This window comes from Chelmon rostratus, chromosome 9 (assembly GCF_017976325.1).
Source record: "Chelmon rostratus isolate fCheRos1 chromosome 9, fCheRos1.pri, whole genome shotgun sequence".
Classification (NCBI taxonomy): domain Eukaryota; kingdom Metazoa; phylum Chordata; class Actinopteri; order Chaetodontiformes; family Chaetodontidae; genus Chelmon; species Chelmon rostratus.
The window spans coordinates 22,818,261-22,844,362 of record NC_055666.1 but is presented as its reverse complement, the minus strand read 5'-3'; the positions used below and the strand labels follow the sequence as shown (position 1 = coordinate 22,844,362).

At 39.2% G+C, this 26,102-nt stretch overlaps 2 protein-coding genes across 3 annotated transcripts; one reads left to right on the top strand and one right to left on the bottom strand.

The window, feature by feature from the left end:
* The first annotated feature begins 324 nt into the window (after positions 1-324).
* Positions 325-13,664, top strand: neil3 (nei-like DNA glycosylase 3). The gene is made up of 10 exons (XM_041944162.1): positions 325-490; positions 583-692; positions 2,049-2,183; positions 2,576-2,789; positions 3,751-3,825; positions 4,924-5,090; positions 6,722-6,885; positions 8,394-8,817; positions 9,129-9,309; positions 9,960-13,664. Exons 1-10 carry the CDS (start codon positions 386-388, stop codon positions 10,140-10,142), a joined length of 1,758 nt encoding a protein of 585 aa, XP_041800096.1. The 5' UTR covers positions 325-385; the 3' UTR covers positions 10,143-13,664.
* Positions 9,096-25,206, bottom strand: aga (aspartylglucosaminidase). Of its 2 annotated transcripts, none has more exons than XM_041944163.1 (9): positions 24,909-25,206; positions 21,776-21,962; positions 18,796-18,908; positions 17,300-17,412; positions 15,442-15,550; positions 14,937-15,012; positions 14,403-14,510; positions 12,272-12,405; positions 9,096-10,651 (listed from the first exon to the last, which is right to left on the bottom strand). In XM_041944163.1, exons 1-9 carry the CDS (start codon positions 25,015-25,017, stop codon positions 10,557-10,559), a joined length of 1,044 nt encoding a protein of 347 aa, XP_041800097.1. In that variant the 5' UTR covers positions 25,018-25,206; the 3' UTR covers positions 9,096-10,556. The 2 variants fall into 2 exon arrangements, with proteins under 2 accessions (XP_041800097.1, XP_041800098.1); XM_041944164.1 differs by having other exon boundaries at positions 9,098-10,651; positions 21,776-21,929.
* Positions 25,207-26,102: the final 896 nt, after the last annotated feature.

Sequence of the window (26,102 nt, the reverse complement as noted above, 5' to 3'; positions counted from 1 at the left end):
TCCTCCCTATGATTTTAGTTTCTACTAAAATTAATTTAAAAAAAAGTAATACATAGGTCTACAGTAGTCTACGTACAGTACATTGGCAATTTACATAATAAAAGCATTTATAAGCCATCTGTGCATTAAGTATTGCAGTGTTACTAGTTGCTTAATTTCCAATAAAATCACGTTGAAAAAAAAACATATTTTTTAAAAATATCGACCACTTTCACTGAAGATAATCGGGTTAATGCACCTTGAGTTTGCTCTTATTCGAGCAGCGCCTATTTCCGGATACAAACCGTACCACGCATGCGCAAACTTAAACCGTGTGGCGGGTAATCGAGACGACAACAAACTGTGTTGTAAGCTAGTAGAGTGCTTTTAAAGTCTGAATTAGAGGATGGTTGAAGGTCCAGGCTGCACATTAAACGGAGAGAAAATCCATTCGAAAGTCCAGAAAGGACAGAAATTAAAAGAGACCAGAGGCAGTTTGATAACTTCGGCGGTAAGTTATGTTGTTATTCTGCGTAGCATGTTATCGTCAAGCTAACGTAACCCGTTGCTGCTACGTGCTAACCTGTGTGCGTTTGTTTACAGAAAAACAGCTCCAAGGAAAATGTCTTCCACAGTCTTTGTGGTTGTCAGTACACCGGTGTTGACACTTTGGGAAAGGAGCTCTTCATGTACTTCGGTGTAAGAGCCTTGAGGTAAGTCAGCCAGTATGTGCAGTCACCATATCTCCAAGTAACTCCTGTCTTAGCCAATGCTAACGGGGGCTTTGGGGTTACGCCAAACGCTGTTACCTGTTAAATTATGTGGCCTGAGTGGGAATTTCAGTTATATTGGAACTGCGGCGTTTTCTATAATACTTAGTCAAATGTTATTTTGACTGCTGTTCTAAACACCGTGTCTTCATCATATTTAGGGTCGCTCATTTTGATAGCTGTCATTTCGGTGTACGAAAATCTTCGACCCGTCAGCTTTAGTGACGTTTGAGGATCAGTTGCATTATATTGAGAGGTGATGTGTTACAGCGTTTCTGCAGCCCAGACATGTCACAGCACACTACAGCTAGTCTAAGCAAAAATAAGGTCAAAATCACAAAAAGTATTAAAGTATGATTATGATTAAAAATATTTGCAGTGGCAATATAGCTGAAAATTCAAATCTGATGCAATACCTGTTAATACTTTAAGCATTTGTAAATATTTGTTCTCAATCTTTTCACTTAATTTGACTTTAATTAAATGTTAAATTTGTGTTTTGTTGTGGTGAAGGAGCATATTGGAAAAAAAGGCCAAAAAAACCCAAATGACCCTTACACTTATTTTCATTGATCACTGTAAGAAGGGGTGACCAATATTGATAAAGTTCTCTGTCTCTATATGTAGATAGAAGTAGATGAGAACTACAGTCTCTTGAAACTCAATTGAGAAACTGCTTATGAACAAAATAACTAGACAGGATTTTCTGTTTTTGACCAATCTAGTGAATCAAATACCCAGTAAATCCAAACACATTGTTTTGAATGAATATCATGAATGCAGAAAATGCAAAAACATAGCATGGTCAAAATTCAGTCATTGATTTGCAGCAAAATGGTCAAATACAGCCAGAGATATTACAAGGAATAACTGCAACTGCAAAACAGTGTCATGCAGCTATAATTTTAAACAGTTGACAAATTTGTGCTCTCTTCATCAGTACCAAATCATAATTTAACTATATTTAGAGTTAGTTGTTTTAATCTTTAAAAACAACAACAAATCAATCAGTCCTCTTTATAACACTGATTAATATATATATAGCTGTATTGGTGTGAGCAAGCAGGTAGGGATGTTAGTGCCTTGCGTGAGAGCACCTCAGCAGTTTGTGTGGCTATTGATAGGCACACACAAGCTATTGCTAAGTTGGAGCCTGTGACATTTCTATTACACAATGGAGTCTCCAACCACCAGGCACCCCTTCTGTCATTTTTCTGTCAAGTCTTATATAAAGTCAGACATACTATCTTTAAATTTGTCTTTTCTTTCCTTATTTCTTTTATGCTCACATCCTTTTAGAGTCCACTTTGGTATGAATGGATCAATGCGTATAAACCCTGCTGAGAGGAAGGATAGGACTGGCTCCATACCAGCACTGGAAATCCACCTGAGTAACGACATTGTGTGCTTCTTTGACAGCACTGTGGAAATAAGGTAACGGGGACACCAGCATAGCCTAGATAGATTGAGGTGACAGAAGTTCACCTTGGGGTATGAGTCTCATTCAGTGAGTATGTCCTACATTAGGCTGTGTCTGAAGACAGTGGCTATTGTTGCATGAAAAACAGTCTTTCTGGCTTGACATTTGTCCTGTTCATTGACTGAAAGGTCCTGGTGTACTGTTCAGTAGCCTGACAGACACTTATTTCTACTGTCTGAAAATTTCACCTATGCTATCCTATCTCATAACAAACAAACTGAAATAAAATATATATATTAAAAAAACTATTTTGAAATGTATAATTTCAAGAAGCACCAGTTGACCTTGTGGCAGCAGCCATATATTTTCTGAATTCTTCCAGTACTATAAAATTGTGTGCTTGCAGGTTGACAGAGGACTGTGAGCAAAGGGTGAGGGCTATGGAGAGTCAGGATGTGTGCTCACCCAAGTTCAGCTTCTCCCGCTCTGAGGAGGCAGTGAGAAGCCAAAGTAGCAGGATGCTCTGTGACGTTCTCCTAGACCAGGCCGTCATGCCAGGAGTCGGCAACATCATTAAAAACGAAGCACTGTTTGACTCGGGCCTCCACCCAGCCGTGAAGGTATGGAAAAGATGATGGATTGTGTTCAGCACAGGAACAAAAAAGGGGGTAAAAATGCAAGAAAACTCTTGCAGAAAAAGTTTAAGCCCTTGTATTATGGAGTGATGCACTGCAATGAGGAGGGTGAAACAAGGGAAAGACAAACAAGCGCATTGCGGCACATATATGCCTTCCCCTCGGTGTACTTTGGAAATGGAAATGATTTTCATTTATTTTTATGAATGTTTTTGTCTGCATTGAGAGTCAAACAGGGGTTTCCCTCTGATTTATAATATATTATGCATTACATAACACCATTCAACTACTTTCTATTTCTGATATGAGAACCATATTACATGAAATGTGAAAAATCCAACCCATAACATCGCTCTTAGGGAGTATTTTCATTAAGAAAACTATAGAAGAAAAATGTGATTTTAGAGTGACCTATTCACTGCCAGTAAGAGACACTTTGCAGCATGAATACTTCTATTACTCAGTTATTACCGGGGGCTCTGCTCTGCTCCCCTTAGAAAGTATTAGATGGGGTATAAGAATATAGCACATTGGACCAAAACATTAATCTAGGACTTTTGGCCCCTTCTTTTGGGACCACTGATTTTTTTTATGAGCCTTTCCTCCATTATCGAGCCCCTAGGTGTCCTGAAAGAGCTACAAGTGGTGTGTGTTTGTGTGCTTTAGATCCTTTTTTACACAGTCTGCACCAGAGTCAGGTCCTTGTTTCCTGGACTGCAAGTGTTGGGAAAAACATTGTATGTCATTTTTCTCCACTGCATTTTATATCCAGTCCACATCCAGTTTTACAGTCATGTCAGGCATTTTTATTGTTTATTTGCTTGTATTATTGATTTGCTGACTGTGAAGCGCCCTTCATCTCTGTTTTGAAATGAAGAGCTATACAAATAAGGTGTATTCACTCCCTGGCTGTGAACTATAACTAACTGTGCTGCTTCTTTCTTAGGTTCAGCAACTGACAGACGAGCAGATCCACCACTTGGTGAAGATGACGCGTGATTTCACTCTCCTGTTTTACAAGGTAACACGTTTGTACATCAATATAAAAAGCATATTTATTTAAAATAGCTTTGGTAGCAATCCTAGATTTATATGTACTAGGGCTAGGGATGGCAAATTTTATTTTCAATTCCGATTTGGGCTACTAGCAATTAGAAAACAACATAATCGAGATAAAACAGTCATTGGGCCACTTTCCATTTGGGAGCAATGCTGTCTTGTTATAAAACCAGCACACCCCTTTCCTTTATACCAGTGCGCTTTTGCCCCTCCTTAAAAGTCCAAACTCACTGTCAGCCAGGCTGTGGCAAGATGACGGAAAGGGAGCCTTTGGTCAACAAGAAAGGTAAAACCAATTTGGCTTTAGACAGGAAGATATGATATGGCACACAGGTGCGCACAACAAAAGCGTGCGCGCGCGTGCACACACACACACATATACACTCTTACATACACAGTTAACTTATGTTGGGAGAGTAGGCAGGGACAGTCGTTACGCACTGTGGCAGTCCCAAAACCTGGAATAAGTTAGTCAGTTTGCAGCGAATATATAGGCTATCTACAGCGATGACTGTGTACGTAACATGCCCAGAGCTGACTGTGTGTTGCTTGTCGCAAAGAGTGTCTAATACTGACTGAGTTAGAGAAAACTCAGGGAATGGTGAGGCCCATGATGCTGCCATTTATTGATTCTTTTATTTTTTAGTTGAATTATATTTGAATTTTGAGGAAATCCAGTGTTAAAAAGACTTTCTTTCAAAAAAGTTCAGTATGTGTGATGTTTCCAAAGTCAGTGAGTAATTGTGTTAAATCATCGTGATCTTAATGTTGAGCAAAGTAATTGTGATTATGATGTTTGCCGTAAACAAGCAGGCCAGACTTGTATTTGTGGGTATTTCGCTGACACCTCATTTAGACTGACTTGCAATAATGAATTAACTTAAAATCCTGCATTGCTCTGGAAGGCGAGTGAAAGTCAATGCTCCACTGCCTAGAGAATAGATAAAACAAATATTCCTGTTCATGCATAATAGACAAGTAAGAAAGGTGAATGTTTTTTCTTGTTCTCTTCATCCACATCTTTTTATTCACCCTTGTTTGCCTTCCTCATCTCGATCAGTGTCGCAAATCTGGCTCTCCTCTCTACAAACATTACAAAGTCTACAAGCGTCCCCAGTGTGGCCAGTGCTTTCATGTCATCACAGTCTGTCGTCTAGGAGACAACGGCAGGATGACTTACTTCTGCGAGAGCTGTCAGAAAGGAGATCCCAGCAAGGTTGATATCAGGTAGAAACCCTCATAGACATTTGCCACTTTGACTGAAAAGATAATGTCTTGCATTCTTGTCAGGACTGTTTCAATCTTTGTTTGGCTGTTGCTCAGAAATGTTTAATTCCAATAACGTCCCAGCACCTGAAGTAAGATAAAAGACTAAAACAAACACTTTTTGCTTTGCCCCTTTTCCAGTAAAGGGATACCACAATTCTATTCTACTTACTATGGATATTGATTATATATTCATTAAATAATTACTAGTTCCAGTGTAGGATAAAACATTTTTGTAGGGCTTTGATTCTTCTAAATAAAATAGATTTTAATAGATGAAGTTCTTTGTTCTCTATATTTAATAGTAATTATTATTAGTGAAGCAGTCATTGGTAGTGATTGGTATTGGTATTCTTTGTTGTCAGGCTCCCTCCAACAATGCTCAAACAGTATGAATAACAAAATCGTGTAAGTAAAAATTAGAATCTAAGACTAACACCACAAAGCAACATTTTAAAGCTAGGTGTAATTTTTCAAAACCTAGTCTTTGCAGAAAGTTCCAAAGCCTTTTAGATAATACGTTTAAATTTATAGAGGCCATCTTTGCAGGCAGATGGGCTTGGCAGGGAGTGGGAAGTGTTATGGGGGAAAATTAATGCGCATATAAGGCTGTGTTTGCCAGACAGGGCACAGGCTCAACACCTCCTGGGTTGTGTTTGAGCAAAGCTTTGTGAAGGGTTAGAGCCTAAAGCCCTTACAATGCATTACACAGCTGATAAAGCAATCTGTGAGGAAAGTTTCCTTAAAGCCACTGCTACTTTCCTCCTCCATGACTGTTGGCATTGCAGATTTGCCTTCTTGTCAAACATAGTGGAGCTTCATGTCAGAGTGCCAACGTGTATGCTTAGAGCAATTATATGAAACACACTGCATATCTTCATCCTCTGCCTGAACTGCAAATGTTTGTCTAGTTAAAGTTTTCTCTTTTCCTGTATTTGCTATAATCGGGTTACAATAATAGCTGCTGAATAATTCATATATATTGCTCATTTTGCACTTGCAGTTCCAAGACTAATTGCTTGTAATATAAGTAATTAAGTAAATTTATGTTATTTGTTCTCACATTATAAATTATGATATTATATATTAAGTATTTCTCATCTTAAAGCATAAACTGTAAAGTAATAAAATGAAATAGTAATTTATGTAATATTTCTGTGAATGGAAGTTTTCTAGGATGTTTTTAAGGGAAGTTAAGCTCAGGAAATTTGGACGTTTTGCTCATTGTGTTTGTGTCATTTGTTCAACAAACCTTCAATACAATGTTAAATGAGTCAACTCATTTAATTAAGTAAGGGTTGTTTCTACTTTCTACTGTGACACGGCCAATAAAGCCTGAGCAAATCACCCCTATATTTCCATTTTATTCCTGTTCTTTCCCATACATTCTTGTTAATTCCCATACAGAGTTTCCACCTTGAACATGGCCATAATTTTCTAACCCTAGTGTGCACAAAGGGAAACTGAGTTCTATTTCTACACAGTAACATTATTTCTGCCTCAGTGCACATGTTTTATTAATTAGTAAGCCTGTTTTAGCAACAAAAGTTCATTAGGATCACCATTGTCACTGTTGTGTTTCCATTATTCAGTAAGCTTCCAGTCAGAAACAGCCTGATTGGCTGGGCCTACAATGAGAGAACCAATGATAATGTGGCTAAGAAGGAGGAAGAGGACTGGACCTGTCAACTCTGCACACTCATCAACCAGCCAGCAGCCAAAGCCTGTGATGCATGCCTCACTCCAAGACCTGAGGGTGAGCGGAATGTTTTTTTACAATCACTGAATTTAATGGGGCGTCAGAATGTCCTTGTTAGCAAGAGATAAAATAATAGTAGCTGTAGTTTTGCTCTTTAGATGAACGATACCATGTACTATCGACGATTAAGTACTTCTGAGCAAGGCACCAAACAGCAAGCTGTTGAGGAGACATTGCTGACTTGTGTGTGTCAGTGTGTGTGTGTCAGTGTGTGTGTGTCAGTGTGTGTGTGTCAGTGTGTGTGTGTGTGTGTTTGTGTGTGTGTTGTGCTAGTAATGAGCGTGTTTCTCGGTTGGCCTTTTTTCTTGACTATCTTGAGATAAATTACGGCAATAGTGAACTGTTGTTGAAAGAAATGTCCTTGCGATCTCTCTGTTGCAACCACCAGACTGCAGTTGAATGGTCTGCTATGTATTTGCTGTATTTAATAGTTTTTATTTTTTTAGGATTATGTTCCCAAATGTGAAATAAAATCACATTTTTTATGATAGCTGTTTGGACAGCTGTATGAGAATCGCTGAAGCCTACAGTTTTCCCAAGGTTCAGTTTATGCTGACGATTTTGTGACGATCATATGTCAGCATTACATTATGGCATTGATTCCTGCACTTACATAATGTTCTCATTACAGAGAATTTGGACAAGACAGAAACGTGCATTTTCAGGCATCTGGATACGTTTGTAGTACCTTTCAAAGTATTTGAGATTTGAAATGAATTGAAACTGCTTTGTAGAGATCATTTTTCACTTAGACATTTGTTTTTTTTCTGTTGATTAATGGACAAAAAAAACCCAATCCCCTCTTTATTCTACTATAAAAAAAACCTTTTACAGAGCCTGTACTTGTAACCACCTGAGATTTAACGGTGTTGTTCTGAACCATGCAAAATGGGAATAAATACAAATCCAGTCGACCTACCAATGTACACCTGCATTTTTATACTGCTAAGTGTGAGTGTTAGATGATCTTGTCCTTTAAAATCTGTGGAAATGAATGATGATTTATTTCTCTAGGGAAGGTTGATAATGCACACATTCTTTTTCAGTACCCTCATGATTTGCATTTGTACTCTCATCTTGTACTTTGACCACTGAGCTGCTCCACTAAAACAGCTGGGGGTTAAGTGCCTTGCTCAAGGGTACTGTACACTAATGGTAGTTTTTGAGGAATGGAACAGTAATACTTATTCACTCCCAGGTAATGACCTTTATGTCAGACATTGTAGTTCACCATTACTGAAAACATGTACTTGTTTTCAAAGTTGTATTATATAGGGGCTCATTTTACAGAATTTTGCATGAGGGCATCTTCAGCACAGCTGATTGTTTGGCATTTTATTTGACGACACAGCGCAGCAGTCTGGTGCTTACTGGTAAATTTTATGGCAAACCAACCACTTAAAGCTAACAACAAGCTGAATTTTATGAGAGCAGCCAGTGCATCAGAATAAGCTGCAGCTGCTGAACATGAAATGAGTTTTCTCACCCTGGCTCCATCTCCACAGCCCACAAAGACAACATTAGCGCTGAAGCATCACCCTTCACTGCTGACTTGATTGACTTGATTAAATACCCCTGCACTGCCTTCAAGAAGCCACAAGAGGAGCTCAAAGTCAACTGGAGGTCTGCATTTGGGACTTCCACCCTTGTTTTCTCTGACTTGAGCAAGAAGCCAAAGCCTGTAAACTCCCCACTCTGCCCAGCCGGCAGTCATTTGAATTCCTTGGCGGCAGAGCGAGGTTTATATAAATACAGTGTCTGCCAAGGGACAACAAGCCCCAATTATGCCTCTGGTGGCTGGCAGAGGCAAAGTGCCGAGCTCTCCAATGGGGAATCACTGGCCTCCTACAGTCACCCATCCAAGAAAATGAGAATTGATCACAGTCCCTTTCCCAGTAACAATGCTCAAAATGGAACCCCCAACTCATGGTGAGTGAATTGCTCGCTTGGCTATTCATGACTAAGTTTATAATAAGAGAAGTTTTTTGCAACTTCATGGAGATAAGTGGGATAAAAAAGCATCTGACTGTGGAATTTTTAATGCAGCATTGTTAAAAAAGCTCAGATTGACGAATAGCATAGTAGGATACCATGCAGATGCGACTGGTCCTAACACATATCACCACACACGGGTGAAGAGAGGTTGTTTGCTCACTAATAAGGGTTGATGTGACAGGTATACTTGTGCTTTATTTTCAATTTATTTCAAACTAATAAGACTGTTTCTTCGGCTCTGTCAGTACACGGAAAATAGATGCGACAAGCCGCAGCTCCTCCATTTCTTCCAATCCCAGTGCTCCATGTTGTGCATCCCATCGTCGTCCAACTGTCCTCAGAGTGGTCCACAAGGAGGGGGAGAATAAGGGACGACAGTTCTACGCCTGCTCACTTCCCAGAGAGACTAAATGTAACTTCTTTGAGGTAAAAATGATCTCTTTTCTCTTGAATATCTTTAGTTTTAGCCTTTGGTTTTAAACATTGTAGTATGTTAGCATCAACTGTAAATGCATGAAATAAAAGTTTAAAAATACAACCCTGATTCCAAAAAAAGTTGGGATGCTCATTAAAACATTAACACAGAATGCAATTACCATCATGATACTATCACTTGTTACCAATGAGGCCGTTTACCTGTGGGCTCTACCAAACAGGTGTTTTTGGAGCATTCCACAGCTTTCCGAATCTTTTGTTGCTCCTGTCCCAACATGTTTGAAATGTGTTGCTGCATCAAATTCAGAATATGTATTTGTAGAATGCATTTCTAAAAATCAAAGAAGCTGATGAGGTAAAACATTAAATACATTGTCTTTGTGCTACTTTCAATTGAGTATAAAAGATAAGGTATAACTTTATTTATCCCTCACCAGGGAAATGATGTTGTTACAGACAGCAGTAATAGCAAGAATAAAGAAGATGTAGAAAAAAGGAATACAAAATAAAAATGAACTACATGTATACACACACACACAGGGATTAGCAAGTTATCACATTCTGTTTTATGTTTTACACAACATCTCAACCTTTTGGAATCTCATTTGTAAGTTAATAAAACCTTATTCTCTCTGTTGCAGTGGGCTGACTTGCACTTCCCTTTTTGTCACCATGGGAAACGCTGTTTAATGAGGACGGTCCTGAAACTAGGACCCAACAACGGCCGGAATTTCTACACCTGCAGCTTTCAAAAGGGTAAACAGTGTGACTTTTTCCAGTGGGCAGACAATGGACCAGGGGTGTCCAGCCTCCCTGGTTGTTAATGTGTTTTTGCAATGCATCACTTCCAAGTGAAACCCGATGCCTATATGTTCACATAAATCAAAATAGAACGGGACCCAATAACTCTAACCTTCATGATATTTGCACAACGTACTGAACCACACATGTAATGGAGAATGTCTTTCAGATCACACCACTTGTTTGTACAAAAACATTGTACCTAATCAAATGTCTAGTTGCATTTTATTTGTATCCTGTCCTATCAGTGCCCATCTGTTAAAGAAGTATGAAAAATGTGATAATCTAGACAAGTTAAAGCAGCAAAAAGTAAAATTTTGTGAGTTTCACATGAGTTTTTAATTACATTTTATTTCTGAATTAAAACCAAAATCATCAACATAAAAACAGTATTAATTTATTGACGTATATAAGAGGTGCACACAAACATACACCATTTAAAAGCAGTCCACAGACTTCAGGAGTGGTGTATCCGAGTTTGATACCATGTAGTGGAACTGGGAGAAGCCAGGGACTTTGCTACAGGCTGCACCTTCAAAGAGCAAAACATTATGTTACAGGTCAAACGAAGTTTGTATCACCTTTGCATTAAGGCCCTATTTAATGCTAGTATTAAATGATATCAGTATGATCTGTATAAAGATCTGCCATTCAAATACTAACAAGCCTAATCACATGCACTGTATTACACCTGTTCATCTACATGTTTTACTATCTGCATCACGTGCTGATGTAATTATTCATACACACTGTAAAGTGGGCAATAAGTGTGGAAGTGGCAACACAAACATTTTAGTTGTGGGGTGAATAGATAAAATAAAAATACGGGGTGTTGAGTGTTGAGTATTAAAAGTTGAAAGGGTTATCTTAAAGGTAATCTGTGTTTTAGACTATTAGGAGCACTGTGAATCACTTTTTGAGTCAACCCCCCCCCCCTTTGTCTCCTGCACATTGCACACACCTTCTTTCTCATTCAACTGACCTACAGGTGGCAGTAACTCGCCAAGATGTGCAGCAATGTGTAAACAAATGCAGTGAATAAGATAGCAAGCTGTTGAACATGGCTGTAAACAATGCAGGGTTTAAAATGCCTGAACATTCAGCTTTGCACATGTTTTGTGAGGAAAGAAATGCAATCAAACATGTTTGTTAGACCTCAAGTATACACACAATGCACTCGTAACAGTGGACGTAAACCAAACTTTCGTCTGTTTCCAAGAACACTCCACAGGGCACCTTCATGAGTTTTTTGACAGACGCAAGCGGAGTGGCATGGCACTTTAGCTGCCACACTGTTGTCATGAGAACAAAACAATTACCAGGTAGAACAGATTGTGCTGGGGTTCCAGTGAAGACTGGATGTCAAACTTCAGATTAGAAGACAGTTTAATGAAACTGGGGTATTATCTGTACAGTTAAAATTATGTTGACACATTTACCATTAATCTACATAAATCTTTGGCCATCTAGTTTCAAACCTTTTGAAGGCTGTACTGTATGTTGCGCACTTGTCTCCTCAGGTTGTGTGAAAACCTTTTAAAGCAAATTCAAATTAATTACATCAAGTCTGACTTGACTTGCACTTATACTTATTGTCATAGTGCCAGTCCACATGAAATGCCCCCCCATTTAAGAGATTGTTAAATGTAAAATATTTTGTTGATGGCATTACAGTAGCAAGACCACACAGAAAATTGGTTATTTGTATATACATAATTGGAAGTCAGGACTAGTTTGGGTCAGTTTTAAAGCCGATGTCCTACAAGCATGTGAAAATCTAATAATATTCTAATATTTTTAATTCTAATTACATTCTAATGATGGCCATTTAAAAAGAAGCAGTAAACTGTTATGATTACAGCAACCAGTTATTTGTACATATTGATATTTTATCTGTTCAGGCATAATTTACACTGGATTCTCTCATTTTTTTACTGAAAATTACAATAAGGAAGTATAAATGCATAGTATGTAATAGCTTTCAGGCAAATACAAATACTCATAGAAACTGAAAGAAAAAGCTATTAAAAAAAGACTGCCCTTATCAATATGTCCATGTGTATACATCTGCTTGTCAGCATTTCTCTGCATGTGTGTGTGTAACTTGGTTGCATTTGGCATAACAAAGGCAGGTGTGAACCTTAACACTCACCATAATGGCCTGTTGTGTTAGCACAGATGATGGCTCCAAAGAATTCTGAGTAATGCCTCTTGATTCTGGAAATGGCCGTCTTGCAGGCTGCCGAGGGATCGGCCCCGGTCCTCATCAGCTCCACGGCCAAGTAACTGTTGGCAGGATTACATGAAGTACACATGAGGCGAGCTAAGGAGTGCTGTCAGGGCCACCAACCAGGATGATGATGGGGATGTGCATGTGATTATGGCGTGGGATAAATCTGATGCAAACAAATCTCAATGTCAAGAAACAGTGATTAAATATGATCCAAAAATTCAGTATTTCCACTCTCACTCACTAATTTACCATCACTGCAAAGCAAATGACTGGCTCTGACATTAACTCCATTACCCTGAGGTCAAATGTACAAAACAATGAGCGACACGTTGCAATTTCCTAAAATTGACTTCTGTAAAAGTTTGTATTTTAGCGTGTGAAATGTGTAGTAGGGCTGCACGACTGGACGAATATATTGGTTATTGAGTGCATCACCAGTTTTTGTTGGAGTGGAGGAGAGCTGCTGCCCAGCGACAGACTTGCGTACAGCGAGTTAACAGTGTGTAGAGCCAGAATAATTTTTGATCTAACTCAATGAACTGAGGGTTTATTTAGATCAAACCTGAGTTGGTGATTGTTGGAACAGTGGAAAGACTAACCAAGGTCGTTTCTGTCTGTTTTATTTTATTTCTGTCGTGTTTGAATGAAGTCTGTCTTATGATGAGTTATATAAAGGCAGTGAAGCTTGTCTTGGTGAATGAGAGAAACTTGAATTCAAAAGGTTGTATTTTTCTGTTTTTTGGGGAAAATAGATGTAAGAAGAGTTTATTCATTAGACCAAGAAAAGCTAACAGCTGGGGGTACACACACAAAATTGTCGAATATTGGAAATCGCTAGAAGATGTTGACGCATCGTCCAACCCTAATGTGCAGACACCTGATTCCTAAATGAATACTTCTGACAGGAGATGTCTCATGGCAGCTGTTATTTTTCACACAACATAGTGAGCAAATTTGTGCAAAATTTCCCTTTTTGGAATGTGGTACTTTTCATTTGAATGTATCTCATAACACTCGTTAAAAGTATTTTTTTTTTATTTTTGGACCATTCCGACATACAGAAACAGGACAGATGCATTTTTAAAATGGCTCATTGCTAGTGATGATGTGTTACTTATACATTTTGACAGCGATGTCCATGGGAAGCCTTGCAACCACACTTGCTCAGAAAAATGTGGGCATGGAGAATGAATGATAAACAGTCTGCAGTCCAGTAGTAGCAAGGTCTTCTTGAAAAATGCATCCCCCAATAGTTCAAGGAAGTGACTGAGAAAGCTGTGATTGAAATAGGCATCCCTGAGGTGTGGTTGTGTGTGACTGAATGTCAAGCTGAGTGCAAAAAAAAAAAGGTGTGTGCACTCGCCAAACTATCCTGGAAAAATAATAAATCTTTAAAAAAAACCAACCCCTTCTGAGATTGCCTTACTCTCACAGCCTGGAAACAAACAGCAGCTTAAGTGAAATCTCGCCTCTTCTGTGGAATGTACAAATGACAGTTTTGGGCCAATGTAGTCACGCCTCCACTCTTTATAATGCTATTGTTGCACTTGCAGCAAGAGGCTGACACCAGAAATTGGCTGTTTAAAATGTACACGTGTCACAGATATCAATATTCTTTGAAACACTATTCTTCTGTCAAGGAAAAAAGCCATGTAACAGACTTATTATTCAAAAAGGTGGCCGGGAAATAAACCCTGGTTAGGACGCACCAGGGAGCTGAGGTCCAGTCAGCATGTCTCATTTAAATGCAACATTGTTGAAAAATCATATTACAATAATTTATTATAAATAATGATCCATCTGAAGTTCTCTGAGGTAGAAACCATATCTGCTCACACTGAAAAATAAACCCTCTCACATACTTTATGGATTCTTTTTTATTTTTCTTGGACAAATAAACACGTAGGTGTAGGATTCTTTTTAAATATCCTATTTTATGGCTTTGAGACAAATTTTCTTCCATACCGTGACTCAAGGTAACAACACGAGGAAAGGAATTTTTAATTTAATAGGCCTTTCGTTACATACAAAAGGAAGATGGGTGAGGTACCTTGGCAGAAAGCGCATCATAATGTCTCCATCTCCCGTAGCGGCAGCACCACCAGCTGAACTATCTGCATAGGCCCCTGCCCCAACGATAGGAGAGTCCCCGACACGCCTGCAGGACAGCAGTATGACCAGGGCTTAAACATTATACCAATACTTCATGTTCATGTGTTCTTTAACTGGATTTTTAATTCTAGACTATAAAATAGTCGCTGCTTCTGTGCTGTAAAGCTCAGATCTGCAGCATCATCTCGTTTATTTATTATTGCAATGCACTGTGGAACCTTTTCAACCACTGGGAAAAATCCTTAAATCTAAAACTTAAGTACTCAAAAATGCAGTTATTGTTGTTTGTTATTAAGAAGCTCTCTCCAAAGCTCCCATATACTGAAATGAAAAGAAGTCATAAAACCATAGAAAAAAAAAACTTGATTATTTTTTACGTTCCCAAAGGCTAAGAACAAACATCCTTACAAAACATTTTTATGCTCACTTTTTTTTTTTTTTTCTCAACATCTACCATGCATAATCCACATACCCTGGAACTTTGTGAGTCAGTCCGTTGGTGGATGTACCAGCAGCCACGTGACCATCTTGATCAAGCACAATCATCCCTGGTACAAACACAAAAGAGGCGGTAGTGAAACCTCAGCCATCATGAGCTTATCCTAGGAGCTAACAAAGTCCTTTCAAGCCCTCTCTGAGTTAGTGCTTAGCCTGCTGAAGGTTTTTGTGAGCGTAACACTAAATTCCTCGCAGCTGCAGACGCCCTGATCAATACATAAGTCTAGCTCAGACGACATTAAAAAGGAGCCAGGTGAGAAATTTTTATAGATTTGATCTTTTGACAGGAGCACAAATTCAAGGCCTGAAAGCTTAACTGTTCCCTGCTAACCTCTGCTTCACTACATCTGTCTCATGTTACACTGCTAAACTCTGTCACATATCCCTGTCTAGGTTCAATGAAGTGCCTTAATACTAAACCATATAGAAACGCCAGAGGAGAGCTGCCTTCACATTCCATATTAACAGATAAAACATACCAATGGTGTCATGGGAGCGCGTGTTAGCATGCTGTGCCCCCCTGTTCTGGTTCAGTGTCGCCTTGGGCTTGTAGGGTCCGCAGGACTTGGAGGCATCTGGAAAGACATTCTTTTGACAGGAGATAAAACGTCATCGTGTTGCACAACACCATGATCGCTTAATTTGATTATTCTATAAGGACGCAGGCAAGACTTGTAGTGAATAGCAAGCATTTATGGTGGTGTAATGAAATAAAACTATTCTTATTAATTCCCATTAATGAAGAGTAAGGAGTTTGGTTTGAAATCTCTAAAATTTTGTTTCCAGTCATTGATATGAGCAAAACATCCCAGTGTAGACTCCTGCTGCAGCCAAAAATCATATTTTACTGAGACAGACAGCCAGCTGTACCCAGTGTCTAGTGTAATTTGACCGAAGGTTTCCCTGTCACTACCTCAAGGTGTCTTCTCTGCTCTTATGAGTGACTGCGTTTAGCAGCTTGACCTGCAGGGATGTGTGAACAGTCAGCTCTCCTCCTTTGATGTTACAGTGGAATTCCTGGTAAAAAATGTCAAACTTGTGGTTCGAGTTGAGTGGTAACAAACATGGACTTGAAACCACAAAAGGTAAATGTTAAAACAAAGGTCGTTCCATATAGAATGCGTGTCTGTACCAGCATTACCTTTTTCTAGGGCGTCATGCCATCAATAAACCAAAGTTGGGATCAACTACTTTGTTTTATTAAAGTGCCTGTGCATTATTCATAAAGCAAAGTCTGTTATATTCCGTATCTTGAAGGTGAAGGTAAAACCCTTGAAAACACTTTCTTTTGTTATAAAAAATTCAGATATAGTTGTTGTGAGCTCGACAACAATCTGAAATTTTATGAAAATATGAAAGACTGCCAAAGGGATTGTACAATTTATGGAAGTATTGAATGCCTGCATGCATGGAGACCTGCTGTGTTCTCTCCAGTGGCAAACAAAGTTTTCACATCCTTTACTTTACGTAAAAGTACTAATTCACACTGAAAATACTTGACTACAAGTACAAGTTCAAAACCTTACTTAAGTAAAATGATATAAGTATTATAAGCAAAATGTCCTAAAAGTATAAAAAGTAAAAGTACTCATTTTGCAGTAAGATGCTCCCTGTCATTAATATCACTGCTGCATTAAAGTGCATGTAGTATTTTACTGCTGTAGATGTTTAAGGTTGAGCTAGTTTTAAATACTTTCTATACTGTTCGGCAAATTAATCTACAGCAATGCATCATAGTCTATAAGATCATCATGTGGTTGTAGCATTGCTGCCCCTGTGATATTTGATATTTGTCTGCAGGATGTGTTGAAGTAGAAGGATGAAGTTGCATAAAACTGAAATAATTAAGTCCATGTACCAAGTTGTGCTTGTTGTTTCAAATCGATCAGTTTTGGTAAATGTATTGAGAGTGTTAAGTACAATGATTTGGCTTTGTGGAAAACTCTGAGCTGGTCTCATCCTCACCGACTGTCGAGGTGACCTTGAACAAAGCAAAGTTTCATAGTGAAGCTGCTCAGTGACCATCGATAGAGGACCGGTATTGTACTGGGCAGCCCCGAGTGTAAAATGGTGTAAATTCAATCAATAGGACGCTGCATGCTCCCTCTGGTACGATATCAGACTTGAAAGGAAGAAATAAACCTTATTCTGGAGATTTTGAGGCGTTATTGAGGAAGTTTTAAAGTATAGCAACGAACCAGAGCTGCAGGGCGTCACCTCTACCACAAAAGCCGACTTTTTGTGAACTACTTTAGTATGCCTGTCAATTTCCCCGCTTAATATCAATCTTTCAGAAGCAGCACGCCTGTAGCCAACACAAGTGAGAAAAACACACACCTTTCGATAATTAGGTTGGCAGTTGCCCTTCAGCCACTGTGAGAAAATATTCATAGATTTGTTGGTAGTCAGGTCTTCTGCGACGAAGCCCATGTTTTCAGCAAACACAGAGGCTATAAAGAGAGAAGTAATACTTTCAGGTCAAGTTACACATTCTGGGCCACGCTGACCTTGGGTTATAAGAAAACAAAGGGTCACAAACAAAGCGGGAACTGGAGGCAGTCTCATCTCATTTTGGGCTCGTAGCTTTGGCTTGTGAGGGAGGACACGTCTCAGATCTGCTGAGCAGCAGTGACCTTACGGACTGACCGTTCAATCAAGATGAGCATTTCATGAATTAAATTTCACTGGGAAAGAAGACATTTTTCTTAGGATTTCTTGATATATAAGCCAAATTATTTGATTTAGGACATGTTTCACAGTGGAATTAAAAAGTTTCAATACTGGCCTTCGGTTTCCTTGTGATAGCTTACAGAGAGGTGTGCTCCTCTTCTTCTTCTATTCATTTACTGCTCTCATAAAAAAAAAAAAACGCTCTCTTGTAGTATATTTCAATACATTCCACGTAGCTCTGACACATGCAATCAGCGCTGTTAATGATTAAAGCTTCTTCAAGTGTTGGGGAAAAAAACTTAATATAACATAAATGCCCTAAAATGCCATAATGTGACAAGTGCCTGCTCAACATAGCTAATGTGTCATCTTAAAACATAATTTATTCCTTTTTTTTTTTACTTCAAATTGTACTCAACTGCATGTAAAAGCACTTGGAGAAAGTGTTAAATCTCTGTTGGCCGGGTTTACATACTGTTTGTAATAATAGTGATTATTATAGTAATATTACCTTTACTCGTGTAACAAAAGTTATATAATGAAATTTAAAACAGGAATAGAATGCCATTATTAATGTACAATACGACGTAGCAGTAAAAAATATGGATGAAAACAGATTACAGAGAAAGTAGAACGTAAGATAGTACATAAACCCAATGTAATAATAATAAAGATTACACAGAAAATTACACAGCATGCATAAAATCAAGTAAAATATAATAAAAACAACAGTATGTTTTTTTTAGTGACTGGATTTCAACATGTTATAGGACCACTGTGCAGGATTTGGTGGCATCCAGCAGTGAGGTCGCCGATAGCGACCAACTGAATACCACTCGCCTCCCCCTCCACGTCCGAGCGTGTAGGAGAGTACGGTGGCCATGAAGAAAACAAAAGGCGCTTTCTAGAGCCTGTGTTTGGTTTGTATGTTCAGGGCTACTGTAGAAACATCAAGCATCAAGCCCCTCTGTTCATATGAAGAGCTCATTCTATGGTAAAAACAAAAACACTTCTTATTTTCAGGTGATTACGCACTAAAAAATACTTATTATATATTAGTAATATTACATTGTTATATTCCATCTCTCCCAATACACCCCCCCTAAATCTTTTAAGATCACCCATGATTTTTTTTACTTTTGTGGACAGTGCTCCACACATACCTGACTCTCCGACCAGCAGCGTGTGGTCAGTTCGCTCCATCACAGCTCTCGCTACCCCGATGGCATTCTTGATTCTTCTCAGATCTGCAACTGCACCCACCTCCATTGTATCCCTGGTCACAAAGAATACACAGAAAGAAGACATTACTACTGGTTTCCTGCCTGTTTAAAGGTCCCCTGCGGAGCTTTCTCTGTTCGCACATCCACGATTCCTTTCCTCGCCTCCTCTCCTCGCGTCTTAGTCCGTCCCACCTGAGATGCGAAGAGAGGAGGCGCGGCAGCAGGCGTTTAACAAAATGAGCCGTCGTTTTAAGGCGACATCAGTTAAATGTGACGCGTGGCACATCTTCGTCATCTGTCCGTCGTTTCGTTCGAGCCTACGGCTGCATTACGATCTGTGTCAGATGAGCACAACAGCGTTCATGACAACTTATAAATTCACTTTCAGTTCAACTGACTGTGGAATAATGTGAGTAGAAACTCCTCTGTTTACAGCCATCAGAAACTTTTGTTTTTCAGATGCCAGACAAACACAAATACGACTGGCTTTGGGTTATTATTGCCATTAAGGTTACGATAATACTGCCATATATTAGATGTGATAACTTTGAGCATTTCATCATCAGTCTCTGTAATAAATTATCTCAAATAATTGATTTCAAATGTACCCTACAGTCCCAACTGCAACACAAACGGTGAAGGGCAGAAAGTTTGATTGCGGGTTTGATCTTATTAAATAACGAATACAATTTCTGAATATAGAAGCAACACGAAGACTGGCAGAGTCCTGCTCCTGCCATGGTTTGCATATTCTAGCTGTGGGCGACGCCTTGCTCGTGCATTCCAACTCATAACTCAAGCCTCCTCGCTCCTCTTCCCTTGAGATTCGTTTTAGGAAGATGGCACGCCGAGATCAATTTCTGGGTCACAGGCAGGAGGACCGAGGAGACGAGGAGGCACAAAACAGAGGCCCGAGAAGAGCCCAAACTTTCAAGTCCAAATCGCCTTTGCAGCCATTCCGTGAGGAGGGAAACGCATTCGTCACATTTGTTGGACCTCGAGGATGCACGCAATGTGTTCTGGCAACGCTGAATGTGAACATAACTTTTGTTTGTTTACAAGAAGACTCCACAGGGCACCTTTAAAGACGCAGCGGGTGATCCATCTCCTTTACAAACCTGGTGACTAGTGCAAACTGCAACTGCCTCTACCAGCCCCCACCTCCCCGGCTCCACGCCCCTGATAAATAGCTGGCCAGTGATTAACAGAAATACTTTCCATAACGTGGATGATTAAGCAAATCAGACCAACAATGATGAAAGCAGTGTCATTTTGTTTCAGAAGCTGTGCTTGTTTGAGAGATTATTTGTACCTCTTGCAAATTGTGGTTGAGTTTAGCTAATTAGCGCAATGAGTCAAGCCCGTAAAATGCTACTCAGGCTAACATTGCAGTCCCCAATGCCTGATATGTATAAATTGGCTAATTACAAAGAAAAATAAAAACATTCTTAACAGTGTAATGCAATTTATGAGAAATGGCCTGTAATAAATGCTCTGTTAATGCAGTAGCATAATGTTCAGGTTTGTTAGTGTCAGTGAAGATGGCTGAATTCGAGCTTTTTTTTTTTTTTTTTGAGGCTGTAGCTTGTGATGATGTAATGAGTTGCATTGTAGAGAGAGAGAGAGAGAGAGCTTCAAATATTTATCCACCCCAACAAACTAAAGTCTCCAGAACTGCCATATTCTCCCAGACGCCACATCAAAAATTGAACACTATATGTAACTTTCTAAGTTTTTACAGAAGCCGTATTTATTGCAGGGCTGTTCTGCTGGATTGCATTAAACTGTACAGGTGTTTCGATTCTGCTCAGCCAAAATGTGCCGGTACTGTATTTCTTATGCGGCTATATTGGATTCTGTGAGGGAGACTATCTTCTCCCCACAATGTATTCATGACTATGTAACCAAAAAAAAAAAAAAAGTCAATTTTCCTGCAAAATGGAAGAAGGAACATTCCACAGAGTAATAACAAACAGCGTGCTGCTTTGTCTGTCGCGGTGAGCTGACATTTGCCTTCCACGATAACTTCTGAGTGTGTAAATGTTTGTACTCAAGGACTTAATAACTGCACGCTTTCAGATCCTAATGAGAATCTTAATTTGTGCTTTATTAAAGAAAGGCTGGCTGGAAAGGTCAACCGGTTATTGCTGTAAATGTTAAAGATGCAGCACCGTCACATGCTGTAAGACAGTTACACAATATGTTGACAGCTGTAGGCTCCTAATTAGACTGGTCGAGATTTAGGCTATTTTCAATTAAGTGTGCTTCATTTCTGATTTGAAAAAACAGCCACAAACATTTCTCTGTTCATACAAAGCTCTTTCTTGCTTAAAATGAAGGGAATTCAGAAAAAGAGCACTGCTGGAGATTCAAGCTTTTACTAATTGTGCCAAAACATAAGATTTCGCCAAAATAAAACCGGGCCTGCTCGGTCTCACACAGCTGCTCTTAGGTTGTGCACATTTTCCATGCTGCCGATTTTTACTGCCTCATTGCAAATATTTTTTTACTACATGGTGTTGCACAACCGCTCAACATAATGGTCAACACTTCGCATCCTCTGCACGACCTGCTAATCAGACAGCAGTGTTTTCAGCCAGAGGCTTCTTCAGCGCTGCTGTGGCAAGAGCTGCTGGAGAAAGTCACTCCTCCCACTGCAAAAATGCTGTGCAATGACTCCCCTCGGTGCAAGAGAGGAGGCTTATCGTCTGAGGGACTTTGCACATTCACCCTTATTTTGCACTCTTAGTTCTAAATCTATTTTTTTAGCATTATTTTTTTTTTGTAGTGTTTTTACTTTATCTCATGTCAGCTTAATGTAAGTTGGGTGTGTTTTGTGACGTGTGAATTGCTGCTGCAACACACGTCTATCTGTCATTTCCTATTTTTGCTTTTAATAACAGCGGAGCTCCATGGTTACCCGTTCATGATCATGGCATCCAGCGTGGTCTCTCCAGACTCATCTGGGCTCCCGCCATAGCCTACGCTGCCGTCACACTGCTCCATTTCACAGCGGGCACAGCCTCTCTCCACCGCATCCAGCACTGATCCACCGGACTGCAGGGCACTCCACGCTGAACACAGTGAAACAATCAGGACACGATGCACTACAAAACAGACGTCATACCCAGGAGAGGAAGTAAACAGTGAAAACAGTCAAATGATATTACAGTTTTCACCTCATCTCGGGAGAGGGAGGTAGCGTCACTGCAAATCTAGATTTAACTAAAATAAAAAAAAAACTGACTGCTGAGACAGAACGTTTGTGTTCTGAGGAAACACTTATGTGACACATTTAAACATCCTGTTTTATAACAATCGTGACAGCTATTGTTAAATTACCTGATAGCGCAAAACACATTTTGCGACCCAGATATTGCTGCGGTTGAGTGTAATATGCAATAAATCTGGAGTGAATTAGGGTTCAGGAGGGGAACACTAATAAATCTCCCGGCTCACCTGTGCTTTCTTGGAGATTGTGATTTTAAACTGTTTCAAATGTGCGGGGTAAATAATTTAATCTGTTTGCTTACTTTACATATCAGATGAGGGCAGATGAGTTTAAGGTTCAGATAGATGACCAGTACAATAGATTCCTGATGAATGGTGAATGTGAGCTGCTGACAAGCATTTGGTCCCTGATCCCCCAAGTGCCCATGGGGGATCAAAATACCAACTGGTAGCACTGTCACCAGCTTGCCACTAAATTCTCAGACCATTGCACTGAGTTCAGCAGGATACTACCACAAATTCCTCCTCTTATCATTTTATGATTTATCCATCTATAAATTCTGCTCCTCTGCCATCTTTGGTAAGTGCTCATGTCTCAGGATATAATTCCTTTTATATATATATATATATATATATATATATATATATATATATATATATATATATATATATATATATATATATATATATATATATATATATATATATATCAGACTCAGCATTACAATCTTTTTCACTTAGAAAATGCAGCAGAATGGAAGAGGAGATTAGCCTGCTATTGTCAGCTGCTCCTGTAAGCCCCCAAAGGGAAAGAGATCTGCATGGGCGGATCAATAGTAGTGGCTCACAGACTACACTTTTAAATATCTACCCGCAGAACAGATAGCTGGGTACATTTTTCATTTTCATACCCACCTGGGGGAAAAGAGGCGATGTACATCTGATAAATTAAAGGGTATCCATCTATCAAATGGGGAGATTTTTTCGGCGAATTTAATCACCTACAGGTTTGATGTGTTGCTTGAGATGTTTTGAACACCAGTTCTATCATTTTTTCGTGTTAAGCTGTGCACCTGGTGGAAATCCACTTGACAGATAAGTCACAAGCAATGCTGAAATATTTTCAGTTTCAATTTGAACATGTCCAATGTATCATCCTGGAGGAAATCAAATAGCGTGGAGGCACTCCTGGCAATGGCAGTTATGTATGAAGCCTAGTGGGTTCTGCCCATTTCCTCTCCTCATCTATGAGTCTGATCTTATACACTGGTATGCTTAAGCTGGTGTGGAGCCACAAGTATACAGCAAAAAAAAAAAAAAAAGGATTTTATAATAGTGTGAGGGGGAAATCCTTATAATACTGGTTATAGAGCCTGCCAGGGATTGCACTCCAGCACACACACATACACACTCTCTCACTGTCTGTCTCTTCAGGTGATGGAAAATTGTTTGGTTTCAATCTTGCAGGCATTAATAAATGTTAGAACCAGACGAAAATATACATCTAGGATTGCAGCTAATTATTTTCAGTATCAATCAATCTGCTGGTCATTTTCTTCATTAACTGATTCATTGTTTGGTCACTAAAGTTGATGACAGTAAAAAATGCCCTTCACAGTGCCCTAAAGCCAAAGGAGATGTCTTAAACTTTTTTTTGTTTGTTTGTTGACTGATAGTCCAAACCTGATGAGATCTCATTTACTGTTATACATGACAGAGGGAAGCACATTTGAGAGGCTGGACCTGGGGAAAGGCTGACATATTTAATTGATTAATGACTCAAACAATGAATCCGTTATTAAAATAGTCGCCAGCTAATTTTCTGTTGATGGACTAATCGTTCCAGCTCTGAAACAATCCGCCAGAATTCTAATCAGGAATGAAATGAAAAAAATAAGCACAAACTACAACTGCTGCTCTGCAACTAACACGACTGATGCATTTCAGATGAGACCCTAGAAAAACAAATCATATCAGGCTGTCAGCAGGAGGACAGATGACATCCCACCTCTGCCTCTCTCTCAAATGTCATGGTTCACACCTCGCACTGCAAACTTAAATAACTGTACATGGTATGTATACATCCATTTGAATATGAGGCTCAATAACCAGCATAATGAGAATTTTCCCAGCATAATAACACTTTTGAGACCATTAAAGATAGAAGATGCTATTTGGCCGTGACACCAATACAGATACCTAATGGTTAATCTGGTGTCTAAACTACTGTTTTTAGCTCCAAATAAGAGAAAGAGTAAAAAAACAAATACTTCAAGTACATTTACTCAAGTACTGAACAGTACAAATTCAAGATACTTGTGCTTTGCTGGACTATTTACATTTTATGTAATTTTATACTTCTACTCCACTACACTAGTCTGACAGCTTCAGTTATTATCAGATTGAGATTTTTGAAGATTCCTGGTTCTCACAGGACAGAGAAGCTACAAAAATGTGATGATTTTATGAAATATTATGTATTGCTGTGGATTAAACTACCAAACGGTATATAAAGTAGCTCTAGTGATATTAATTCAAAAACATGATTGCAATCATGAGCACTTTTGCTTTCGATACAGTAAGTTATTTTTTCTGCTAAAACAAAGTGTTAGTTGATTGAGGTTTTGTATGCAGGTCTCTAACTTTTAGTGGAGTACAAAAGGGCATCTCAGTACTTCTCCCACCGCTGGGTTTCGGATGGCGTTATTTGCTTGTCACCAGATTTTGGCCCCAGTGTCACATGACTGAACTCTAGACAGAATGAAACTTTCCCAGTTCAAACACACGTAAACACGCAGTGAAAGAGTCCCCGTTGATCCTACCTGCAGCCGTTGCATTCTTGAATGGCCACGTGTTGATCACGACAGGTAGCGATCCACGCGCAAGTGGAAATTGTAACGTTAAAGCAGAAATCAGGAGCGATATTAACATTTTGCCCTGACCAAACGTTGCATGAACATTACAACGACACACAGTTAAGGGCTGCTATTCTTCCTATTTCCTATCCAATTGTAATGTCCCAGCAGACTGCCAAACAGCAGGCTGCTACATCTAATATCTTGTTACGATTATTCCCTGTAGAGAAACGCCGGACTTTCGATTAATGAACGTTACATTTAAACTTCCTTGTTGTGTCACGTGCTTAATGGGCGGGGTTGTCATTAAAGGGACAGTACAAATTCGTCGGAGCAGGAGAAAGTAGGTCGTATACTTGTGGTATATGCCTTTACGATACAAATAACTAAACAATTCAGGTAACTGTTGTACTGTACATGTATTTTAGCAATGCCTATAGCCTGTTCAGTATCAGTATTCTGGTCCAAACTGTTTCGACACTTGTGTCTTTTTGGAAATTTGGTACAAATAATTGTGGAAAACTAACTATAATACCCTGGAAGTAATTCTTGTTTTCAGTTAGTTATAATCATGACAGCTAACGTTTTGAAATAGCTGGTAATGTCATCAAATATATAGAAGCTAGTAATGCCTGAATGAGGACTGAGCTAAGCTTGCTAATGAGACAGAAAATGGTTGGTTCCACTTGTTAGCCACACATTACCCTGTACTCGTTAATAGCATTGTGGTAAATTTCTACAATTAAACTTTACATTTTTTGCCAATGTAATTTTATGTCTGTAGGCTAATGCCCGCAATCATGCTAGTTTTAAATGCCAAATGTCAGCATATTAGCATCTCATAGTTGCTATGCTAAGTGAAGGAACATAGGCTGTTGCCGTGTGATGGTTTCCAGCCACCAGTGGTGGCCCTGAGGACGAAGAAAGAACTTATTTCTCATCTTTACAGCAGCCATGTTGACATGCCACAGCAGGAATAGCACAGGTTTAGTCATTGATTTCATTCAGTTTAGCTGAGCCATGCAGCTAGCTAAATGCTATAGCTTACTGGGACACATAAAGAAGCTAAGTCATCATTAACAAAATGATTTCACCTGTGCTTTTCCTGCCATGCCAATGCAAAATGTCTGCCATCAGAAAGGTGTATTGACTTTAATGGGA